The sequence below is a fragment of the Triturus cristatus genome, chromosome 5_1 (assembly GCF_964204655.1).
Source record: "Triturus cristatus chromosome 5_1, aTriCri1.1, whole genome shotgun sequence".
NCBI classification, from domain to species: domain Eukaryota; kingdom Metazoa; phylum Chordata; class Amphibia; order Caudata; family Salamandridae; genus Triturus; species Triturus cristatus.
The window spans coordinates 958,864,117-958,884,267 of record NC_140587.1 but is presented as its reverse complement, the minus strand read 5'-3'; the positions used below and the strand labels follow the sequence as shown (position 1 = coordinate 958,884,267).

The 20,151-nt window shown below is 41.2% G+C and overlaps 1 protein-coding gene across 2 annotated transcripts in view; it reads right to left on the bottom strand.

Annotated features, from left to right (window-relative positions):
* The window catches only part of MYO10 (myosin X), a 481,006-nt gene that overhangs the window by 215,024 nt on the left and 245,831 nt on the right, over positions 1–20,151 (bottom strand). For both annotated transcript variants that reach the window (XM_085606080.1, XM_085606081.1), the window contains 4 exons: positions 11,753–11,819; positions 8,377–8,469; positions 2,282–2,350; positions 2,034–2,116 (listed from right to left, as the gene is read on the bottom strand). In XM_085606080.1, the coding sequence (XP_085462206.1) occupies positions 2,034–2,116; positions 2,282–2,350; positions 8,377–8,469; positions 11,753–11,819 (312 nt within the window). The remainder of the gene's footprint in view (positions 1–2,033; positions 2,117–2,281; positions 2,351–8,376; positions 8,470–11,752; positions 11,820–20,151) is intronic.

Below are 20,151 nucleotides of genomic sequence, written 5' to 3'. Positions count from 1 at the left end.
GAGCATTTGCTTTCTACCACATTCAAAGCCCTCCACTCAAATATCACTATTTACTCTTTCCCATTCATAGCTTAGGAAAACACTCCTCCTAGCCTTTTGTTGCTGGTATCATAATAGATTACCTTCCTATTCACATAAAACCTTATGAGCGATGGGGCTTCACACACTCCTTCATATTGTCAATTGCCATCTGACAGTCATTTGTCCACTGACAATTGCAACCTGTCACCATCATTTCCTTGAGTGGATAAGCTATTTTAGCAGTGTTTTTATAAACTTAGAAACTTGCTTTTGGCAATCCTGGATTCAATCTTACTTTGTTTTGTGGAAACAAGGATATCATTATTGCTTCTACTAAATTCACCTTTGATCGATTACCCTCCTCATTGCATCCTGGAAGATGGCCACAGCCAGCATAAGTCAAATGGGCATCCTTTTAAATATATAAGCCCCTATGCTGTTACAGGCAAGGCTAACTGCCTCAAATAGTCATGTAGACCCACTTGATAGTATACAGAAGGTATGTCTAGGACACTAAATACACTTTCCTCAGTCAATACAGCCAGTGCCTCTGACTGTATTGACTGAAATGTTTGGGATGGGGTTGATGAGCTACACAGATACTGTTATTGTCAACACAAATCCTTATTCCTAATACCGCAACTCTCCCTAAACCGACTCTGAATTGTTCCAGTAATAATGTTATGCTCAAACCCCTTCAAGTACCCTAATCTGTCCTCAAACACCATGTGAAACATCACCACAATATCCACCCCTAATAAAGATGACACCAGAATCACAGGTGCACTAAAACCGGGTTCTTGCTTGATTTCCAGGCTACGCTGACAAAACACCCTGCAACACACACTTTCCCAACTTTAGATCTTGCTTTCTATTTCCTTCTTTGCCAAGGTAAGCACATCCACATTCAGTGATTTTGCATACACACCCAGGTTGATATCTGCTGTTTTCAGTTCTTCCAATCTTTGAGAAAAAATCTCTTTTAACATTTGCTCTCTTAGTATACTATACAGAGAGGCTGAGTCCACAAGAAACACAACCTTCCTCTCTTGAAAAATAACTTCACAGCAGGGCATTTTCCACAAATTTTCTTCACCAGTGCAACCGTACTTACTTACCTGCACTACAAACATTCCTATTTTTTCTTTTACATCTGACACATTCCATATTTTCACTTCCCTACACACTCGAGCACAGCGCCTTCTCTTGCACATTTACGACATTAGGAATCCCAAGTATTAAAACACAGACTGCTTATTGACACATGGCATGGATTTGCCATATCTGAAACATTTTCATTTTCCTCAATCATTCAGCAACTTCTTTTCCGTGTGATTCCTTTGACCTTTTCCATTTTTGTTTCTTCATTAACATCCGCAGCCACACTCTGATCTATTTTCACTAACAACCACACCCACCATCTCACTATAATCGCCATCTTTCCTCCATTCTTCATCTTTTCATCGTGAATGGGCACAACACCTTCTACTACTGTCACCATTTTCTTAGATTTGGATCCTTTGCAAACAAGTTATTTTGCACCTTTTGATTATTTGTACACGTCACATATTCAATTTCAGTGAATCTGAGTGCCCCAAAACCACAAGCTATAATCAAATTTCCTATCACTGCTACATATCTTTTACCAATTCCTTCTTTTTTGCCACAAAACGTTTGCCATTCTAATGCATTTACCCTTGACCCAAAAGGTCCTTCAAGCATATTTACTGATGTCATACACATCCCTTGTTTCTTCCCCTCCCTCCCTCTAGTTAGCTCATAGATATGAAAAAGAGATATTTTGTGTCCACCAGTTGATATCAGATGACAACCAAACACTTTCCCAACTGTTTCCATGGAAGGATTGGATCTCCCACCTCAGGTAAGAATAAATGAGGGAGGTACAAGATACCAGCTTTTATTCAAACTTCCCCTATTGTAATTTAATTTCATTTTTTTAAGAGTCTACTTCAACAAATAGGCTCCTTCCAAAAGTAAGAATGAATGCATACCTGCTTTCACGTAAGAGATTAAGCAGATCATCTCTGAACGTGTCCCTGTTTTTCTCCAAGATACCTCTTGCATCATACAGGACCTAAAAGGAGATGTAAAAACTTCTTACAAAGCCACAATTGAGAAGCTGGCAACAACACAGAAGGTGTTTCAGTTCCCTTTGTGAGACGGCTGTCCGCGAGCCAAAGTAAACTGGTATTAGAATAATGTATGGATGAATTTGATCTGCCGCAGAAAAGTAAATTACCTCCCCAGCGTAATGTTTCACTCCAAAATTGTGCACAGCAACTCTTGGTTTCACATAGGAAGGATTGTTCTAATTGAAAAAAGAAGAAAAAAAATATCTGAATGAAATGCAGTGTTTAACCAAAGGGAAATTGTATTTGTATTGTACTCCCTGAGCATTTACCGCATTAACATCCCAATTTTAACAGCAGTAACACTCAAGTGTAAATGTTTTTTTTACTAATGCAGGTAATAACCGGAACCTGGTTATGTGCCCATTCTAAATACACCTTAGAAAATGTGATAGCGCTGGTTCTGCTCCACCTAGGCACACCTTGAAACTGTGGTTTTAAAAGTAAATATCAACCTGCACCCCTGCATTACCACATCCCTGACAACAGAGATTGGTCCATCTTTGTTAAGTGACCCACTGCATCACATTGAAGAACAACAATGGAAAGGCAGCGGCCTGCACTCAAGCGCAAACACAGTGTATACCAACCTCACCAGATCTTAAAATCCGAATAATGAGCCCCAGAGAGGCAGAGGGGGTATTTCAAATAAAACAAAAAATGGTTACACAGAAGCCTCCCTTTAAATAAGACCAAATAATAAAAACTCCTAACTGCATGCACAACCTTTGGACAGGAAACAGCATAGAGACCTTGCAATGTATTAGCAAACAGCATGAAAAAACACAGAGAAAACTTGACAAGAAGGAGGTATGGAGCTTGCAGGAGTTTGAGACTTGGATACTGTGGCCAGCAGTATCAGCCCTAAAGTATTCAGCCCTAAAGTGTCCTGCCAGCCTCATGTTTGCCTTGCACCCAACAATGGTCAGAAGAAGACATGCTATCAATGTTACTGTATATACAGGGCTGTACCTGGAACCAGCACCTCATGAAGCGGATTCTACACAGGTGTCTGTTGCACTATCCTGTAGACGATCCACGTGCAGGTTTGTGCTGTTCGTAACCTCAACATTTTCAATGGTTTATCCTTCTACTGCATGGTCTGAGTTGATCTAAGTGCAACTTGGTTAACCTGCCTGTCTGTACAAGTAGGGGATGACAAAGGTAAGATCCTTCACGCACCATTGGCAGGGCTGTTGACCATGGATGTAGGATTGCCGGAGCTGCCATTCCCAGCCAGGATCTGAAATCCAATGGTGCGTGATGTCTCAGCCATGTAAGCCCAAGTAGCCAGCAGGCCCTGGCCTGTCTATTGCCTTGATTGCCCACAAGGTAGCTGCTCCTGCAGGCCATCACCTAAAGGGAACTCGCACTATAATGCATCTGCTCTGTTCTCTTCCTGTCCTTAGAGGAGTTTTGCCAGCATGTCTTCCAGCTCAATGGTACCAGTACAAAAGAACCTTTTGGACCAATGAGCATCACTCTAATCAAACATTATAAAGGAACTTGCAACATCAGTTTGCAAGATGCGGGTGAGCATGTGGATATTTATGTGTTTGTTTATTTCCAGAAGAAAACAGTCACTGCTATGGATGGGGCCTGTGCGCTGGACTGAAGGGTGCTAGCTCTTTATCGACAACGGGCCACTCCATGTTTGGTTTCCAAGTGTTTAATCTTCTGCCACCAAGAGAAACGACCTACCCAGAGGTCTTGATGTGTTTATTTGCATGTATGCGTGCAAATAGGCATCTGTGTGTGTACACAAACATGTGCATGCATATAAATGCATGTTTATGCACATGAGAATGCACCCATGCCTACGCATACAACTTTGTATGTTTTTCTCATGTGTATTTTAACAAAAGTATTTTTAATGACAAACGTAATGTTTACAAAGTTGCACCTGATGCACATAATTCACTATCTATGGAGTGCTATGTCTGCAAGCGGGGGGAGCTATTGGTAGGCCTACATAGACCGAGAAGAAAGCAAAATTAGGTATCAAATGAAATATTAATATGAAAGGCTTAACACTTGGTTAAAATGTGCACATTTTTTTCCAGGAGCTTTCGGGTTGCATCAGCTTGATTAACTGCACACAAAAATTAACAGCTGTAAAAGAGCCTGCTGCGAGTTCAAGAAGAATAGATCTGAAAGGTTCCCAATTGTCACAGGACCGAGACTTTATCCTCATCTTTACTGCATGACATCACGAGTTCAGCACGCAAGGTATGTGACTGATCTCTTCTTCCCTCGTTTTCAGATCAGGGTAATTGAACTACAGAGAGAAGGTGAAGATTCGCTCTCTCCAACACTTTGCAGAAGCGATACCGTCACGTTACTGTGTGAAAACAGCTCATCCGCACAACATTGAGACTTTAACAGAATTTTGTGGTTCATCCTCACATGTGGGTCCTTTGGCCGAAGCATGTGACAGCTTGGGTGCTGAATATCTCAAACGAGATGGCTTGGCAGACCTTTGTGATTCATGATACAGTGAAGAACAGGAAGGTCCTGAAGAATAGATCTATGGCGCACCAAAAACACTTTGCAATTTTCCCTGGTGTGTGAAAGCTGTGGTATTGAAGGTAAAGAATGAGGAACATTGTTATGGATTCATCTTTTAGTATCTTATGGGGGGGTGAGAGGTCTTGATTAGGGTCTCTTGGCAGAGTTTTTGATCTATGCTTGTGGTATATACAAAAAGGTTTTCAGAAACTTTGGGTGAGAGTCCGATTTTTTGGTGGGAAGTCCCAGCATAGTACAAGGGAGGGCATACGCATTTGCTTGTGTACTAATCAGGCATGACAACTTATCAGTCCACAATAGAAGAGGGAGTGAAGATGTCTCATTTTTTTAGGCTAATTCTTACCATGTCTACTGTGACAGATTTTACAGAGGGACTTGGATGGTCCGAGTGTTAAGCTGGATATGACGGCTAGCAGGTGAATATCTAATTTCTTCTAACTTTAACTTCGGAAGGTGTGCCTAGGCAACTTGGAAAGTTCAAAGCAGCTGTTTCATAAATACACAACGGTGTATGGAGGAAAAGGAAATGCATGATACAAGTAGTCATCATGTTTGAGAAAGTGCTTTTGTTGTACCATGTCACAAGTTTTAACATGCCTCATTGTGGCGGGAGTAGTAGAGTATTCATGTGGCACACACAGAAGTATGGTAAGCCTGTTATGAGAAGGAGGACCTGTGGGAGTGGGTTATGTGAATGCCCATGTACCTGAGTGGCAAAATGACCTTTCAAATAAGGAGTTAAATGTACTTGCAACAGCTTGTGCACCACCTACAGAGGAGCAAATGAGATGACAATAAACATGAAAAAAATTAGTTTTGCTTTTTGGCAAAGGGAAAAACCTTTTTCATTGCGGAATACTCCCTCCACCAAAATGACTTGAAAATATTCAGATGTTTTTTGTGTCCGGTTGGCACACTTAGTCCAACATTTTCTAGGACCAGCATTCTACGTGCAATTTTTTTTGTGAAGAACAGTTTGGAATGTTTGTGACTATGGCTGTATTCCGAGTAAAGATACTACTGGCCATATCAATGCTGCTATTGTGTTATTTGTAGCTTCAAATATTCTTGGGCTACACGCTAGTATAATCTTGCTTGATGAAGAAAAGGCGTTTGATAGGGTCTTGTGGTCATGTAAGTGGCTAACTCTGCAGGCTATGAGCATTAGGAACTGTTTTTTAAAACAGATCCAGAACTTATATCAGAGCCAAATGACTCGTGTAGTCTTAGCTGGGTCCTTCTCTTCTCCATTTAAGATCACCTATGGTGCCAGACAGAGGTGTCCATTATCTCAGCTTATATTCATTCTTTATCAGGAGCCCAATTTAAGGCATGTAGTTCAGAATGCTGGTATTCTACCAGTCTAGACATATGGCCAGGATATTAAAATAAATGTGAATGCGGATGATGTGGTCATTTAGTTGTCTGAGCCCTTTCATGCTTTTAGGCCAATTTCTGCAGAAGCCGAGAGGTTTGGGATTTCTCTAGGTATCCCCTTAATATACTTAAAACTCAAACAATTGTTTATTTCATAATGCACACAAGAGAGCTGATTGTGGTCTCACTTGCTACTTATTTAGGTATCATGATTACCTCATCAGTTAACTGTAGATAAGATGCTGGTTTGGAGTAAGCTGCAATAAGTAACATTGGCCAGTGTAATATCGTGAAAATGAATACTTTGCCCAAATTTCTAAATCTATTTTGTTCTGTCCCCTTACGGGTTCCTGATTTCTTTTTGCGGCATTTGGAAAGGGTGGTGGATAACTAGCTTGCAGTGGAGATATAAAAGGGCTAGACAGGCTATTAATCTATTGAAACGTCACCCTTTCAAAGGTGGCTGGGCATTACTCGAATTTAGAAATTATTTTGGGGCTGCTTTTGGATCTCAACTAAGATATCTTCTGGTTAACTGTCAGCCTGATTGTAATTCACTCCCCTATCAGATCCTTATAGGGAAGGATTGGAAGCTCCAACTGGCAGGACAAACTGATACTAACAACTTTAAGTGGGTGGGCTTAAAGCTGGCTGCGGATGTTTGTAGAATCTGGACTCCTATCTGCTTCGTTTATAAGATCCCACCGTTGCATTATTATACATATACATCTCTTTGGGATAATCCATCTTAACCAACTATTTTTCATGACCCAGTTGCCAAGTCATGATCTGCCACAGGTCTTCGAATGACTGATCAATTTTCAAGGATTTCACACTTTTTCTGATCTGCAAACTGCATTTGACCTGCCATGTAAGACTTTCTAGAAGTATCTCCAGACACATGATTATTTCAAATACAATGTTCCTTGTGAAATCATTAATAAAAACTCCAAGCTTCTTTCTTATTTATATAATGGGATTGTAAATTAACTATTCATGAACTCGATCTTATATTTACCGAGCATGAAGTGGACGATCTAGGCCAATCTGCTAGCAAACGGAGTCTTAAAATAGGAGTGGAAGTTCAGGAGTCTGAACTTAAAGATGCTTTTGAAGCTGTTTATTCCTCTGTTACCTCAGTGAGCTTGAAACTCCAACAATTTAAGACCCTATGCATGTTGTAATATACCCGGAGAATATATGCAAATGGAAAGGTGAATTAGAGGGGGATGCATGTAGGAAAAGCTGCCCTCGATGTGGGCTAGCTGCTGCAGATATCGTTCACTTTGCCACATGTCCACATCTTACTTAATTTTGAGACAGCATTGCCTGCTTTCTCTCCCGGCTACTAAAATGGAATTCTCAAATGAATACTAGGGATATTATGTTGTGTTATAAGCGAGGTGTCGACAGACATGTTTCCATGATTGTTCAGATTGCTGATATTACGGCGTGATTGTGTATAGCGAGAGATTGGGCTATGTTGATACCCACTACAATACATCACTTGTTGGCATTATTGGCCCCAATATACAAGATGGAGGTAGCAATCCTCTGGTTATGGGGTAAAAAGGGTATCTGAATTATAAACAAGCTTTGGGCTAATTGATCGCCACTTGGTTGTATGCCATTGTCGAATTACAACTGACTAACCACAGGTTTTCTGCACATTTGCAATTTAATTTGTCATAAATAAATGCATAAGAGTGGGGAAAACTTAGCTCTTGTATTTTCTGTCCTTGTTGTTTTTGTTTTTTCTGGGCTGCTGCATCTATTATTCCCTGTTTAAATCTGTATCTATTGATTGAATTACATCTTTTCAAATACATGTTGTTTTAAAAAAAAGGAATTTTTGTGACTACCTATAAAGTATTACTTTTTGAGGCATTCACCCATTCCCAACAGTTATCTCTTCCGCAACCTCCCCTATGTTCCTAACCACAATACAAAAATTACAAATGCACAGAGTCCTCCTTAATGGCTTATTTCAACAATAGTTATTTCCATCTGCAAGATTAACTGTCAAAAGATTTTGATTTGATGAACGAATATCTGCAAGATGATACTTTTGGGTATTATTACCAATAAGTAGGTGTGTTTTTTTGACCATCAGGTCATAAGTATGAATTGCTATGTTTACAAGAACTTCTTACAGAATAATTAATTAAAATCACTTGACTTTCATGTAAAAACGATTCACAAGAATACACAAAACACAGGCTTGTAAAGTCACATTTACAATTTTCAAATAAAATAATTTTGCATTCCACTTTCAAACCTATGATCTGGAATAACTCACAGCATGTTGATTGTGTAATTTCTCCAACAAAGTGTTATCTGTAGCGCGGGGGAAGTGGCTTTCTTCATTGATGAGTGCAAGCAGGCCAAGTTTCTGAGTTTAAAGAACAAACAAGCAAAATGTCAAGTATTGGTATGTCATGCTCATGTTTTATTTTACAATTGCCCCTATGTTTCATTAGCAGGTTTTACTGAGAAGCAGCAGTCCCTTTTCTATTTTTATATCTGGCTTTGCAGCGCCTAGTGTTATCAATTCCTTATATAGAGTGGGCTTTGGCTCCACCCAGAGAAACCTTTCTCTCTTACCTCATATTATTGTTTGATGTATCATTCCATCTGCTATGGAGTGCTGGCATTAAAGTGCATGAGGGGCAGTTTTACATCACAAAAGCTCACTGAATGACTGCACAATAAATTCTTTAGCAAATATTTATCTGCATATAGAAAGCAAGCCTATATTTGTATTGTTTTTTCATTGCAGCAGGCTTTCTTTTATAGTTTAAGGACGGAATTGTGTGCAAGTTTCTCAGACACATTTATACATGTATGTTTACACACACACACACACACACACACACACACACACACACACACACACTCTGTGTTAAGGCACATAATCCAGCTGCTTTAACTAAAACAAGCATTTTCAAAGTCAATAAGTCTGTCTTTAATGTGGTAATAAGGGGGACCAGAGACATGTCCACATGCTGTTTGCATGCATTTGCACATTAAAGGCAGAACAGGTGGCTTAGCTACTTTCTTGTTTTGTAGGTTTTCGTACAATTTTGATCATTCTGCTTCCAAAAACACATATACTGACACCACCTTCCCCCTCACACATCAATTTCCCAGTGCACTGATATTGTTTTTCTGACTTAGATAATGCTATCAGAGACCATATTACAGAAGCCTTTCAATGGTTAACAAAAGAATACAACTCAAGCCAAATGTATTTACTCAATTTCTGCTACTTGTGTAACTGGGACAAATATAGCACACATGTGCGGCTCCTCCGTTTGAGCGGATGAGCGTCACCCCACTGAAATGCCCCCAGAGACTAAAAATTAAATGGTAATGAAGTTCATTTATTAACATTTTGCTTTTTGTCTCCCCATCCCGAACTGAGCGTCAGGACGGGGGCAGGGCTGCTTCTGACTGGCAGCCGCAGAGAGACCAGGGCAATTTCAGTTTAAAGTGTGCATGCCTTTTGGCCGACCGACTTGCGACACATGCCCACTTTAAACCTCTCTAACCCAGCTGTCTTTTGACAGCTGGGTTAGAGAAAGCAAAAGCCTCCAGTGCTCTTCTGAGCGCTGACAGAGGCCCCTACCACCAATCCTGGCGCTGCTCTCATGCTGGTGAGAGGAGCGCCAGGATTGGCTTGAAGTTTGAAGCCTGCCTGCCTGTGTCAAGGAGAGAAGACCATCGAGGAGGACATCGAGGTCGAAGGTAAACGCTTTTAATTCTTTTTTTTTTTATGCACCACCCTCTCCATCAACCCCAGGACATGCCACCATTTATAGCACACACTGATTTTAAATGACTTTTGCTATGTGGGGAGAAGATGAAGCACAAAAATAAATTGTATGCGCTCACTGAATGTCAAAGATTTGATTGTATTTGACATCAAGTCGGTTTGTTTACATTTTATTTACAGAGGTAGTAAATATAGTGTTTGCTGTAATAAACAACTATACTTAGGGCTAGGATTTCTTTGTTAAAATGTCTATTATTCATTTTAAATGGTTTAGGAAAGGTATATGTACTTTGTGGTTTCACAAACCATGTTCACCGTACTGAAAAAAGACACATAGTGTCATATAAACTGCAGTATTTGCTGTAGTCTATACTACAAAAGGAGAAACAAGTGTAACTTAGCTTGCCCTGTTCTTATGCCACTAGTTAGTACAATGTTCCTGTAATATGGACCCATATATTCAATCCCTGTTTTCACACGTTGGGTCTCTTCCGCCGGGTCATTCCCTTGCTCCCTGATTCTACTCGTAAAACTCTGATACAGACATTTATACTGAGCCGCCTGGATTACTACAATGCCTTACTGGTTTCCGCCAATGAGTTCTCGTTATGCAGATTGCAGGTGGTCCAGAATACCGCGGCACGCCTGGTCTTAAATGCCCCTCCTAAAACCTCCTCCCTTCCTCTCCTTCGTCAGCTGCATTGGCTCCCAGTTCGTAAGCGGGTGAAGTTTAAAATCTGCTGCACTGTGCATTAGGCCCTACATAATATCGGCCCTTCGTACCTTGCAGAGAAATTCACTCTCTATGTGCCCTCCAGATCCCTCCGCTCGGGAATCCCTTCCCGTAGTTCCCCGAGTCAGAAGAGCCAGGTTGGGTGGTAAAACTTTTTCCCACCTGGCCCCTCTTTATTGGAATCAGCTCCCCATTAACCTGAGACTATGTTCGGATCATCTTCAGTTTAGGAAGCGCGTTAAGACCATCCTATTTTGATTCTGCTCTTTAGCTAGCCCTGTAGCTGTGTTTGCAACGCAGAGATACCCCTTCGGGGATCGATGCAGGCGCTATATCAATAAATAAATAAATAAATAATGGTCTATTGTCATACTGCCATCTAGTGGCGTTCTTTTTACAAGTTAGTTATACGATGCAATTTAGTTATGTTTTTTATACCCTCGTTCGTGAAAATCATAACATTTCAGTTCAATGGGTGGGTGCATATGTTTCAGAATAGAAATGTAAACCATCAAAGACTTTTATGGGTACTTTCGGCAGTAAAATCCCTATTTTGGGTATAATGTTTTTTTTCTCAAGTAAAATGCCACTGATTGAACACCAACAAGAATCCTGAACAGCCTGGCCTGGAGAGATAATTATAGACTCACCGCAACACTAAACACTGTTATCCATTAAGATGAAAAAAAGGCATTTATAAAGTCCGCAATGTAGTTCTCGAAAGAGGAAACATACGGTATTTGTTATCAAAATGTTGTGACCAGTAAATAGTGATCATTAAACACACAAAAAAAGAAGAAAGGAATACATATTTGGAAATGCTGGTTGCCTATTGGACTGAAAATAAAGAAAGTATCCTACAATAAACAACAATAGTAGGACAACACAAACATTTGCTTACTGTCAATCGAGGTAATTACACAAAATAAAGAAAAATAATCTATATTTATGGTGCGTTGTATCAAGCATAGAATGTACTGTTACTTAATTTTATATACAAGTTAAAAACAACGGGAACAGAGTAAGCTGTCTAAGAATTATAGCTTCATTGGCATTCTAAGGCATTTTTAAGAGCACTGCTCCGCTATCTTCCTGCACTGGGAACTTACTACACGGAAAGACTTGTACATACATCTCTTGACTATGGAAGAAAGTTACAATTTTTACCTTTTCAATAAGGTCCAAACACTCGCTGTTATCTGTCCACTGAATGTCTTTCCACACCAGCCCTTCTCTGGAAACGGTAAAAAATATATATGTTATTGCATTTATATACTTCGATAAATGAGTACATAGAATACAAGGAAGAATGACGTGTATTGTGTAAAAACGCCAGTTCACATTGACGGTGCTACAATAGGGACAAAAAGTGATTGGCAAACATGAACTGACAATGACAAAAGTACAACAAAAGGTGGGGCCTATCAGGAAGCCATGACCTATTTTACTAGCTGTTAATAAATATTTTTTTGTGTGCTCCAAGAGCAGCTGACACACCTAAGCCTGTCTCTAGAGGACTCTGAAGTTTATTATTTGGCTTGACATATACACCTTCCATACATTCTCTCACTCGTCTTTAGCTCAAACTGCAAATATTTTAGTATGTCTCAAGAAATCCTCAGAGAGGAATAGCTGCTCTCTAGAACCTTGCTTGATGGCTGTGAATAAAAGGATGAGGAAAACTTCATCAAACTCAATACAACCAGAGTGTAAATCTTGACCTGTGGAAAAGAGAACACACTGCAGGTTGTCTTATAATGGCCACTGCAAATTGGCATTCCACTGGCAAAAACCACCTCAAAAGTCACTGTGGATGCTAGGGTCTTGTTGGATTCAAAGGTAGACACAGTAGTAAAACCATTGCTTCCTATGCACGATGAAGGATTATTCCTTTGCATGAAGCCCCTCGCTGTGTTTGGACAACCATTACTCTTGTTCGAGCAATGCTGGACTACGACTTGGATTCAGCGTAAGAGCTCCTGCCTCCTTTATTCACAGGTAACGGAGAAGCCACAATGCTGCATCAAGACTAATCCTGCAAGAATGTCTTTAGAAGCACGTTTCAATGGCCACGTAACCATTGCGCTGATTCACGGTTGTAAGGTAGATCTCTTTCAAATTGCTATTCATCACTAATTGAACCATCGCTAGAATGAGACCCCAAATTAAACAGAAACAAGCATTTGCACTGCAATAGGTCTCGCATTTACGCGAGTTTGAACTATTAGCATTGTAAATGACAATGCCTTTTGTTTATGTTTTGGTTTTTAAAACATAAATTAAAGGCATTGTCATTTACAATGCCAATAGCTTGAACACGCGTAAATGCGAGTCCTGTTACATTGCAAATGTTTTTTTTCCTTCTTCAGTGGGGGGTGGAAATAGCAGTGCTGTGTGTTTGGCATGCCCCCCAGAGATTAATCAACTGATCAGCTGCTGCCAAGCCATGAAGGGTGGGGGTGGGGGCAGCCGAGGATCATTGTCTCTTGCCCACTCTCTCGCTACACCACATTATTCCAGAAGCTTTGAAAATCAGAATCAGGAATGCTGCTGCCAGTTTACGGCTTGATAATGAAAATCTCCAGGAAGGGCTTGCACTCATCGCTGCACCTTTCTGAAAGAACTGTAAGGCGGCTGCCTAACCTTAAGCGCACCTCACACCTGCGCAAACCAGTTGCACCGCAGAAAGCAATCTCTTTCTGTACATGCATTCTTCCCACTCAATAAGGCTAAATACATTAAAATATGTAACCAAGCTCATTAAGGGAAGAGGAGCCAAGAAAACTCAATAATAACATCCCATCTCAGCTCGAGCGCCGAGATCGGGTAACTCAGTCTGCTGGTGCAGCTATAATGTTGTGACACCCCAGCCCCCTTCCTTGCTCAGCCCTAACAAAAGAAGCCTGCACTATTAATAAAATAAATAAATAAGCGCTTCCGCTATAGTTAAGAACACGCTATAATTTAAATAAATACATTACGAAAGCGGCCAGCGTTATTAAGTAAATAAATAAATAAGTGCGGCCACTAAAGTTAAAGCGGATGCGCTATAATATAAATATATACATTAGTAAAACCAGAGGTCCTGCTGAAATGTTGTGGGTGAAATAGGGAAGATCATTAAAGAAAAAAGTGCTTACCGACTTATGAAGGAGACAGAGTAATGCCACAAGTAAAAGGTCCAGTCCTCATGGGAGGTAACAAACGGCGACAAGGCGGTAACAAGGAGGGACTAATAAGCCTCATAATCAATCAGAAGCCAGCATCTACCAAGGACAATGACACCAGCCAATGAAAAATATGGGAGGAGAGTGGGCGAGGCTTCCACAGCATACTCTACTACACCATACCTCGCAAAGCGAGGAGTGCATGCGCGCAGCCGTTAGGCGCGACCTAAAAATCAGTAGAATGCAGATTTTAGATCCAAATAAACATCATGAATGGACGTCCCTGCATCCACCTGGGGCAGTGGTTCCCAAACTTCTCGACCTGCAGCTCCCTTGACCTATTGGGCATTGGCCGTGGCTCCCCATTCTGTTACTTTTTTTAGGGACGGGTGGGGAATGTAAGCCCAGCCTCAGGAGTATTCACATTTTTCTCCCTGAAAATAATTGGGATGAAGCAGATAAAGGTATTAGAATCATAGATGCAATCCTATCCACTCCACTACTGAGTCCCATGCAGTATCAACAACTGATTGGAGGGACATTGGGTTGTTGGAGAAGTGAACTGTTACTGCACAGTTATGTAGTGCTCTTTGAAGAGGTGTGTCTTTATGACAGGTCATTCCTGAGCAGGGTTTGTGATGCCCTGATCGATACAGGAATGTTATTTCAGACCCTCAATGCATTGATGGAGAAGACTGCATCTGCTGTCTAGTTTTTTCTGTTTTTGCACATTATTGCCTCCAGTCTGATGACCCTAGGTAAACCCTGGTCTGGCTTTCTCCTTTTTCACTCTGTCCTCTTTAGGAGTGTGTTTTGTGGACATCTCCTGTCTGCTCCTTCCTAACTCCAGACTTTGCGTTCTCGTGCATGCTGTCTGTCTCATGTCTTCTGTCTGTGTGTTCTTGTATCTTATCTCTGTCCTCATGCCCTCAGTCTGTTTCTGCCTACTGCCTGTGTGTCCTTGCCTCCTGACTATGTGTTCTGGCCTCCTGTGTGTGTCATCATGCCTTCTGACTGTGTGTGCATGGCCCCCGGGGACTGCCTGGTACCTGCCAGGAGAGCGCAGGTCTCACAGCTGAGGGCTCCCATTGATGCACCGCAGGCTGCTCCTAGTTCCCAATAATGCACTCTCAGCATCTTTCTGGGCTCTGAGATGACGGGAGCATGCTGCCTGGGCCTCTCTCTCAGCTCCAAGATGACGATGACATCAGTGCTGCGCCAGCTCCTCCCTGGGCTCCCAGATGCGCCCCTCCCAGGTCTATCCCACCAAACACTGTCTTTACCACTGTTTTTCCTGTCACCTTGGTTTGGCCACATTTTTGGAATTTGCTTCTTTTGGTATCAGTGACATTAGTTTATGTATGGGCATTTGTTCTGACCTTTGTCCTATGTTTTTTGCACTTTAGTTTCTGACCTTTGAGTTTGAACTTCTGCTTCTAACAAATTCCCTTTGCTTTTGGTCTTCTACTTCTGATTTGTGACAGCCGCTTACGGAAATGTTAATTTATTTTTAGAGAAATAAGCATCAAAATACATCAACCTCCATTGAATACTGCAGATGCCATGCCTCCCTTTTATGAATTTTGAACATTTCAGATAGGCTGTGAACATAACTTAGCATGAAACTTGTATTTGTGCATTAATTCATTTTTTTCAGGGATAACTGGAGGCAATTACGCCCCGAGCATTGTAAATAACTTGGCTTTGACATTTTAACTGCAAACTACTGATTGAAATGTTTTTCAGCTGAGGGAGTGAAACTAGAGCTCTGTGCTTTAGAAAGACATGATTAACAGCCAAATTCATGTACATTCCCAAACTGAGTGCTTGGTTTGCGGCTCCCCAGACTAGCTTTGATGGCGCACTGGGGTGCCGCGGCGCACAGATTGGGAACCACTGACCTGGGGGCTACTCATTCTCTGCTCAAGAAATAATTCAATTCCAGTGCGCATATAAAACCTAATTTCCCGCTTTGCATTCATAAACGTGATTACCTCTCCTAAGCCCCCCCCCCCACACACACACACACATATCACACCGCCAAAGCACATATAACTTCATTTCAGGAAGTTAGGGACTTCGACAACCATTCACGACAGTAATCTCATCTGAACTTCAAAACTAGCAAAAAAGACTAAAACAAGACTTGGAGAGTGACAACAATTGGCCCTCTGCCCCACTTTCACCAGTACTTCCAACACTAGGTGACGATCCAACCTTTCCCAGAACCCATAACACAATAATGAGTCTAGACTTTCAGTTGACATTGTGACTTGACTACCTTTGGCAAGATGAGAAAGATGGCTGTCAGAAATGTAATTTTGGCTGGCCAATAGCTCTTTGTATCCATGACGGTTAAGCGATTTCTCTCTGAAGCATTCATGGATCCGAAGAAAGTCTGAAAGCACTAGCCCTCATCCTGCCTGTTCTCTGTGTCTTGACCTTGGGTAGACTCAACAAATCCCATCCATCCCTCATGCTGACCTGATTTGGAAATCAATCCAGAAACAAGAGATAACACACAATAAATTCACAGGACTCATGACTAATCTTAGGGACATCAAGGTCTTAAGGACTGCTGAGCCTCGGTTGCGGGACCAGCAATCTAGCGACAACGTTAGCAAGTTAAAGCTGCAAATACCTTCATGAGAATGTCTCAAACCACCACACAATTTTCATGATACCAGCATCCAACGTGCAGCATCTGTGTAGCTATCTCCAAGCATGCAACATACAACACCAACAATGTTCAAACATAAACTCTCCATGACCACGATGGCATGCTCCAGCCTGTGACTCATCGAACACAGCAAGAGTGCTGCAAGACTACATCAACCCTTGTTCTGAACCTTTGCAAAGACCACACAGCGATACCAATAACCTTGAACCACGCTTCAGAAAACAGCATCCCCGCATTACTTTGCATGCTGCATCTCTGGTACGAAATGGGGAACCTAGGCACTGTGTAAGAGATGGAGATTTACAACTGCAAAAATTAAACTGCAGGGAGCGCTACATAAAGGCACTGTAAGACTAAGAAAGGGAATGGATTTTTGGTCTCAACTAAAAAAACAAATGAAATAAAATTACACACGTGTGATGATATCTATGGATTCCAGTAGGAAACTAGGTAAGAGAGGCGGTAGCTAATGAAGGCAACACAGTTACTGTGGCTGTCCAACAACACTGGCCACCAAAAGCACCATGACGTTTATGTTAGACATTTGGGACAACAAGAAACCAAAAGGCAAATGGCCTTGCTAGAATAAAAAGGAGTCGAGAAGGTTTTATTTCAGTATATCAAGTTATAAATCCTTTCTTAAAACTCAACAAGCCTATTACTATCCTGTTAAAAGGAATGTTTTACAGTTCCTTAATTCACCCTCAACAAGCATGGGCAAAGCCAACAGGTTTCACGCATGTCTAGTGCGCGATCAAGCATGCACATATGCACACACTGAAAAATGTCAAAACAACTTGGTTTGCCAAAGCTTGATAGTACAGGCAGCACAGGGGAGTGGCCAAGGCAGCTGACAAACGGATGCTGCAGAAAAGAAACACTGGCAAAGCCAAAAGGTTGACCTATGTTGTGACCTCACAGAAGGCACAAATTACAAACCCGATGCCGATTCGATTTTGTTATTTTCACATGGCAATTAAGAGGAGAACCCACATCCACCACATGTGCCATTCTTAAAGAATCTTAAGTTTTAGGAGATAGATTTGACATGCCATGTTAAAAAGTGTTGTCTTTTGGTCTCCCATTGGTGCTCCAATGGTGTCCTCATTCCATGTGTGCTGATACAACCTGGATGCGATGATTTTCAACTTGCAACGCAGTTTTGGCACGCAGCACACAAACTCAGCTCACAACCAGATGGTGGGAAAATGTATCAAGTGTGTCCAGGTACATCGGTTTCGGGAGCATGATCATAAGTCATTCTATGTACACTTGAAAATGAAACAAGCATTGGCAAAGCCAATAGGTCGCGCCTTTAGGATCTTATAAGTTTTTAGCTATGTAACAGTTATTGTTTTTGCACTAAGGATATTGTTTTGGATAACTAAACAATATTTAGGTCTTATTGTATATGGCAATCTGTTTTGCTTTTGGGATATTATAATTATTTAGTTACGCAGTTTAATATTGTTGTTGCAATATTATGAATTGTTGTATCGTGAAACATTTGGAAAGGTCCTAAAGGCAAAACCTATTGGCTATGTGAATGTTTTAGAGAGTGTTTTTAATGAATGGTTTTTGTACTGCTAATTTGTATTGTTATAAATGTGAGAGGTTGGCCTGGTATATGTTGACCATAAATTATAGTGTGCAGTTTGCACTTGTTTAAAGAACCCTTATTGATAAATGTGAGAGGTTGGCCTGGTATATGTTGACCACAAATTATAGTGCGCACTTTGCACTTGTTTAAAGAACCTTTATTGATGAATAGGATAAAGAAAATATTTTTTTAACGCTATCCTAGTGTTAGTTATGGAGAGTAGCCTTTAGTGTAAGAGTTGAAGGAATCTAAAGTTGCTTATATTACCGTTTGTGAACTTTATGAATGGGTAAATAAAAGTGGTACCATTGAAGGCATATATAAAAAATAAAAAAAAAATTATTGATGATATTAGAGAAGAAAGCATACTATATTCAATCTGTAGAAGGACAGTAAATAGTAGAATATATAGTGGCTAGTAAGGGGAGAGAAAGAGAGAGAGAGAAAGGGGGAGAGAGAAAACGAAGGGACGACAGAGAGAGAGAGGAGAGAGAATGAAGGAGAGGGAAAATTAGAGAGGGAGAGAGAGAGAGAGAGAGAGAGAGAAAGAGAGTGGGGGGAGAGAGAGAGAGGGAAGAAGTGATGCGAAAAGAGTAACAGCCAATGTTGCCTTGTCCTGTGGGAGAATAAAACAATTAAAAAAAGCAAGAGACAAATTGCGAGCCAAATAGAGTGAATAAGGAGGGGAATAAAACAAATTAAAAAATAGCGAGAGAAAGTGGCAGATGGAGCTCAAGTGGGAGAGTGAGTGAGAGAGAGCGAGAGGAGAGAGAATGAAGGAGAGAGAGAGAGAAATAAGGGGAGAGAGAGTGAATGAAGGGGAGAGAAAGAGAGAGAAAGGGGGGAGAGAGAGAGAATGAAGGGGAGAGAGAGAGAGAGAGAGAGAGAGAGAGAGGAAATAGAATGAAGGAGAGAGAGAATTAGAGAGGGGGAGGGAGAGAGAGGGAGAGAGAGAAAAAGAGAGTGGGAGAGAGAGAGAAGAAGTGATGCGAAAAAAGTAACAGCCAATGTTGCCTTGTCCTGTGGAAGAATAAAAAAAATATAAAAAAAGAAAGACAAATTGCGAGCCACATAGAGTGAATAAGGAGGGGAATAATAAAATTAAAAAAATAGCTAGAGAAAGTGGCTGATGGAGCTCAAGTGGGAGAGTGAGTGAGAGAGAAGAGAGAGTGAGAGAAGAGAGAGTGAGAGGAGAGAGAATGAAGGGGAGAGAGAGAGAAAGAAGGGGGGAGAGAATGAATGAAGGAGAGAGAAAGAGAGAAAGGGGGAGAGAGAGAGAATGAAGGGGGCGAGAGAGAGAGAGAGGAGAGAGAATGTAGGAGATAGAGAATTAGAGAGGGAGAGAGAGAGAGAGAGAGAGAGAGAGAGAGAGAGAGAAAGAGAGTGGGGGAGAGAGAGAGGGAAGAAGTGATGCGAAAAAAGTAACAGCCAATGTTGCCTTGTCCTGTGGGAGAATAAAAAAAAATGCGAGCCAAATAGAGTGAATAAGGAGGGGGAATAATACAATTTTAAAAATAGCGAGAAAGTGAAAGCAAAACACAAAGTGAATGATAGCCGTGCACGAGTGAATAAGTAATGCTGCTAATTTTGAAGCACACGCATGCTTGTCACAGTAAAAGCAAAGCACACTGCTGGCACTGCAATCGTGTGTTTGCTGGCCCGGGAGTGGTGCGTGCGTGCTAATGCTGCTATTTTAAAGCACATGCATGCTTGTCACAGTAAAAGCAAAACACACTGCTGGCACTGCAATCGTGTGTTTTCTGGCCCGGGTGTGGTGCGTGCATGCGTGTGTACGTAGTCGGCTCTTTTTGGAAGCCCATACTCGTGCTTGTGGCGCGTCCCTGCGTGCTCCCGCAAGGTTGATGCTGCCACAAGCAAGAGTATGTGCTTCCAAAAAGAGCAGAGCGAGGGCTAAAGGTCCGCTACGTAGGCGAGACCTAAAAATTACTTCAAAGTAAAACAAATTCCAGTACTACAAACACCACACTAGATAGCAGGAGAGTGCAGCGTGAGCTACAATCATATATGTGCAAACAGGTTTACTATTTATAACCAAATACATGCTTGCATCCTTTAAGCGAGGAGGTGTCCCCATTCTAGATTACTAAACTGACCAGAA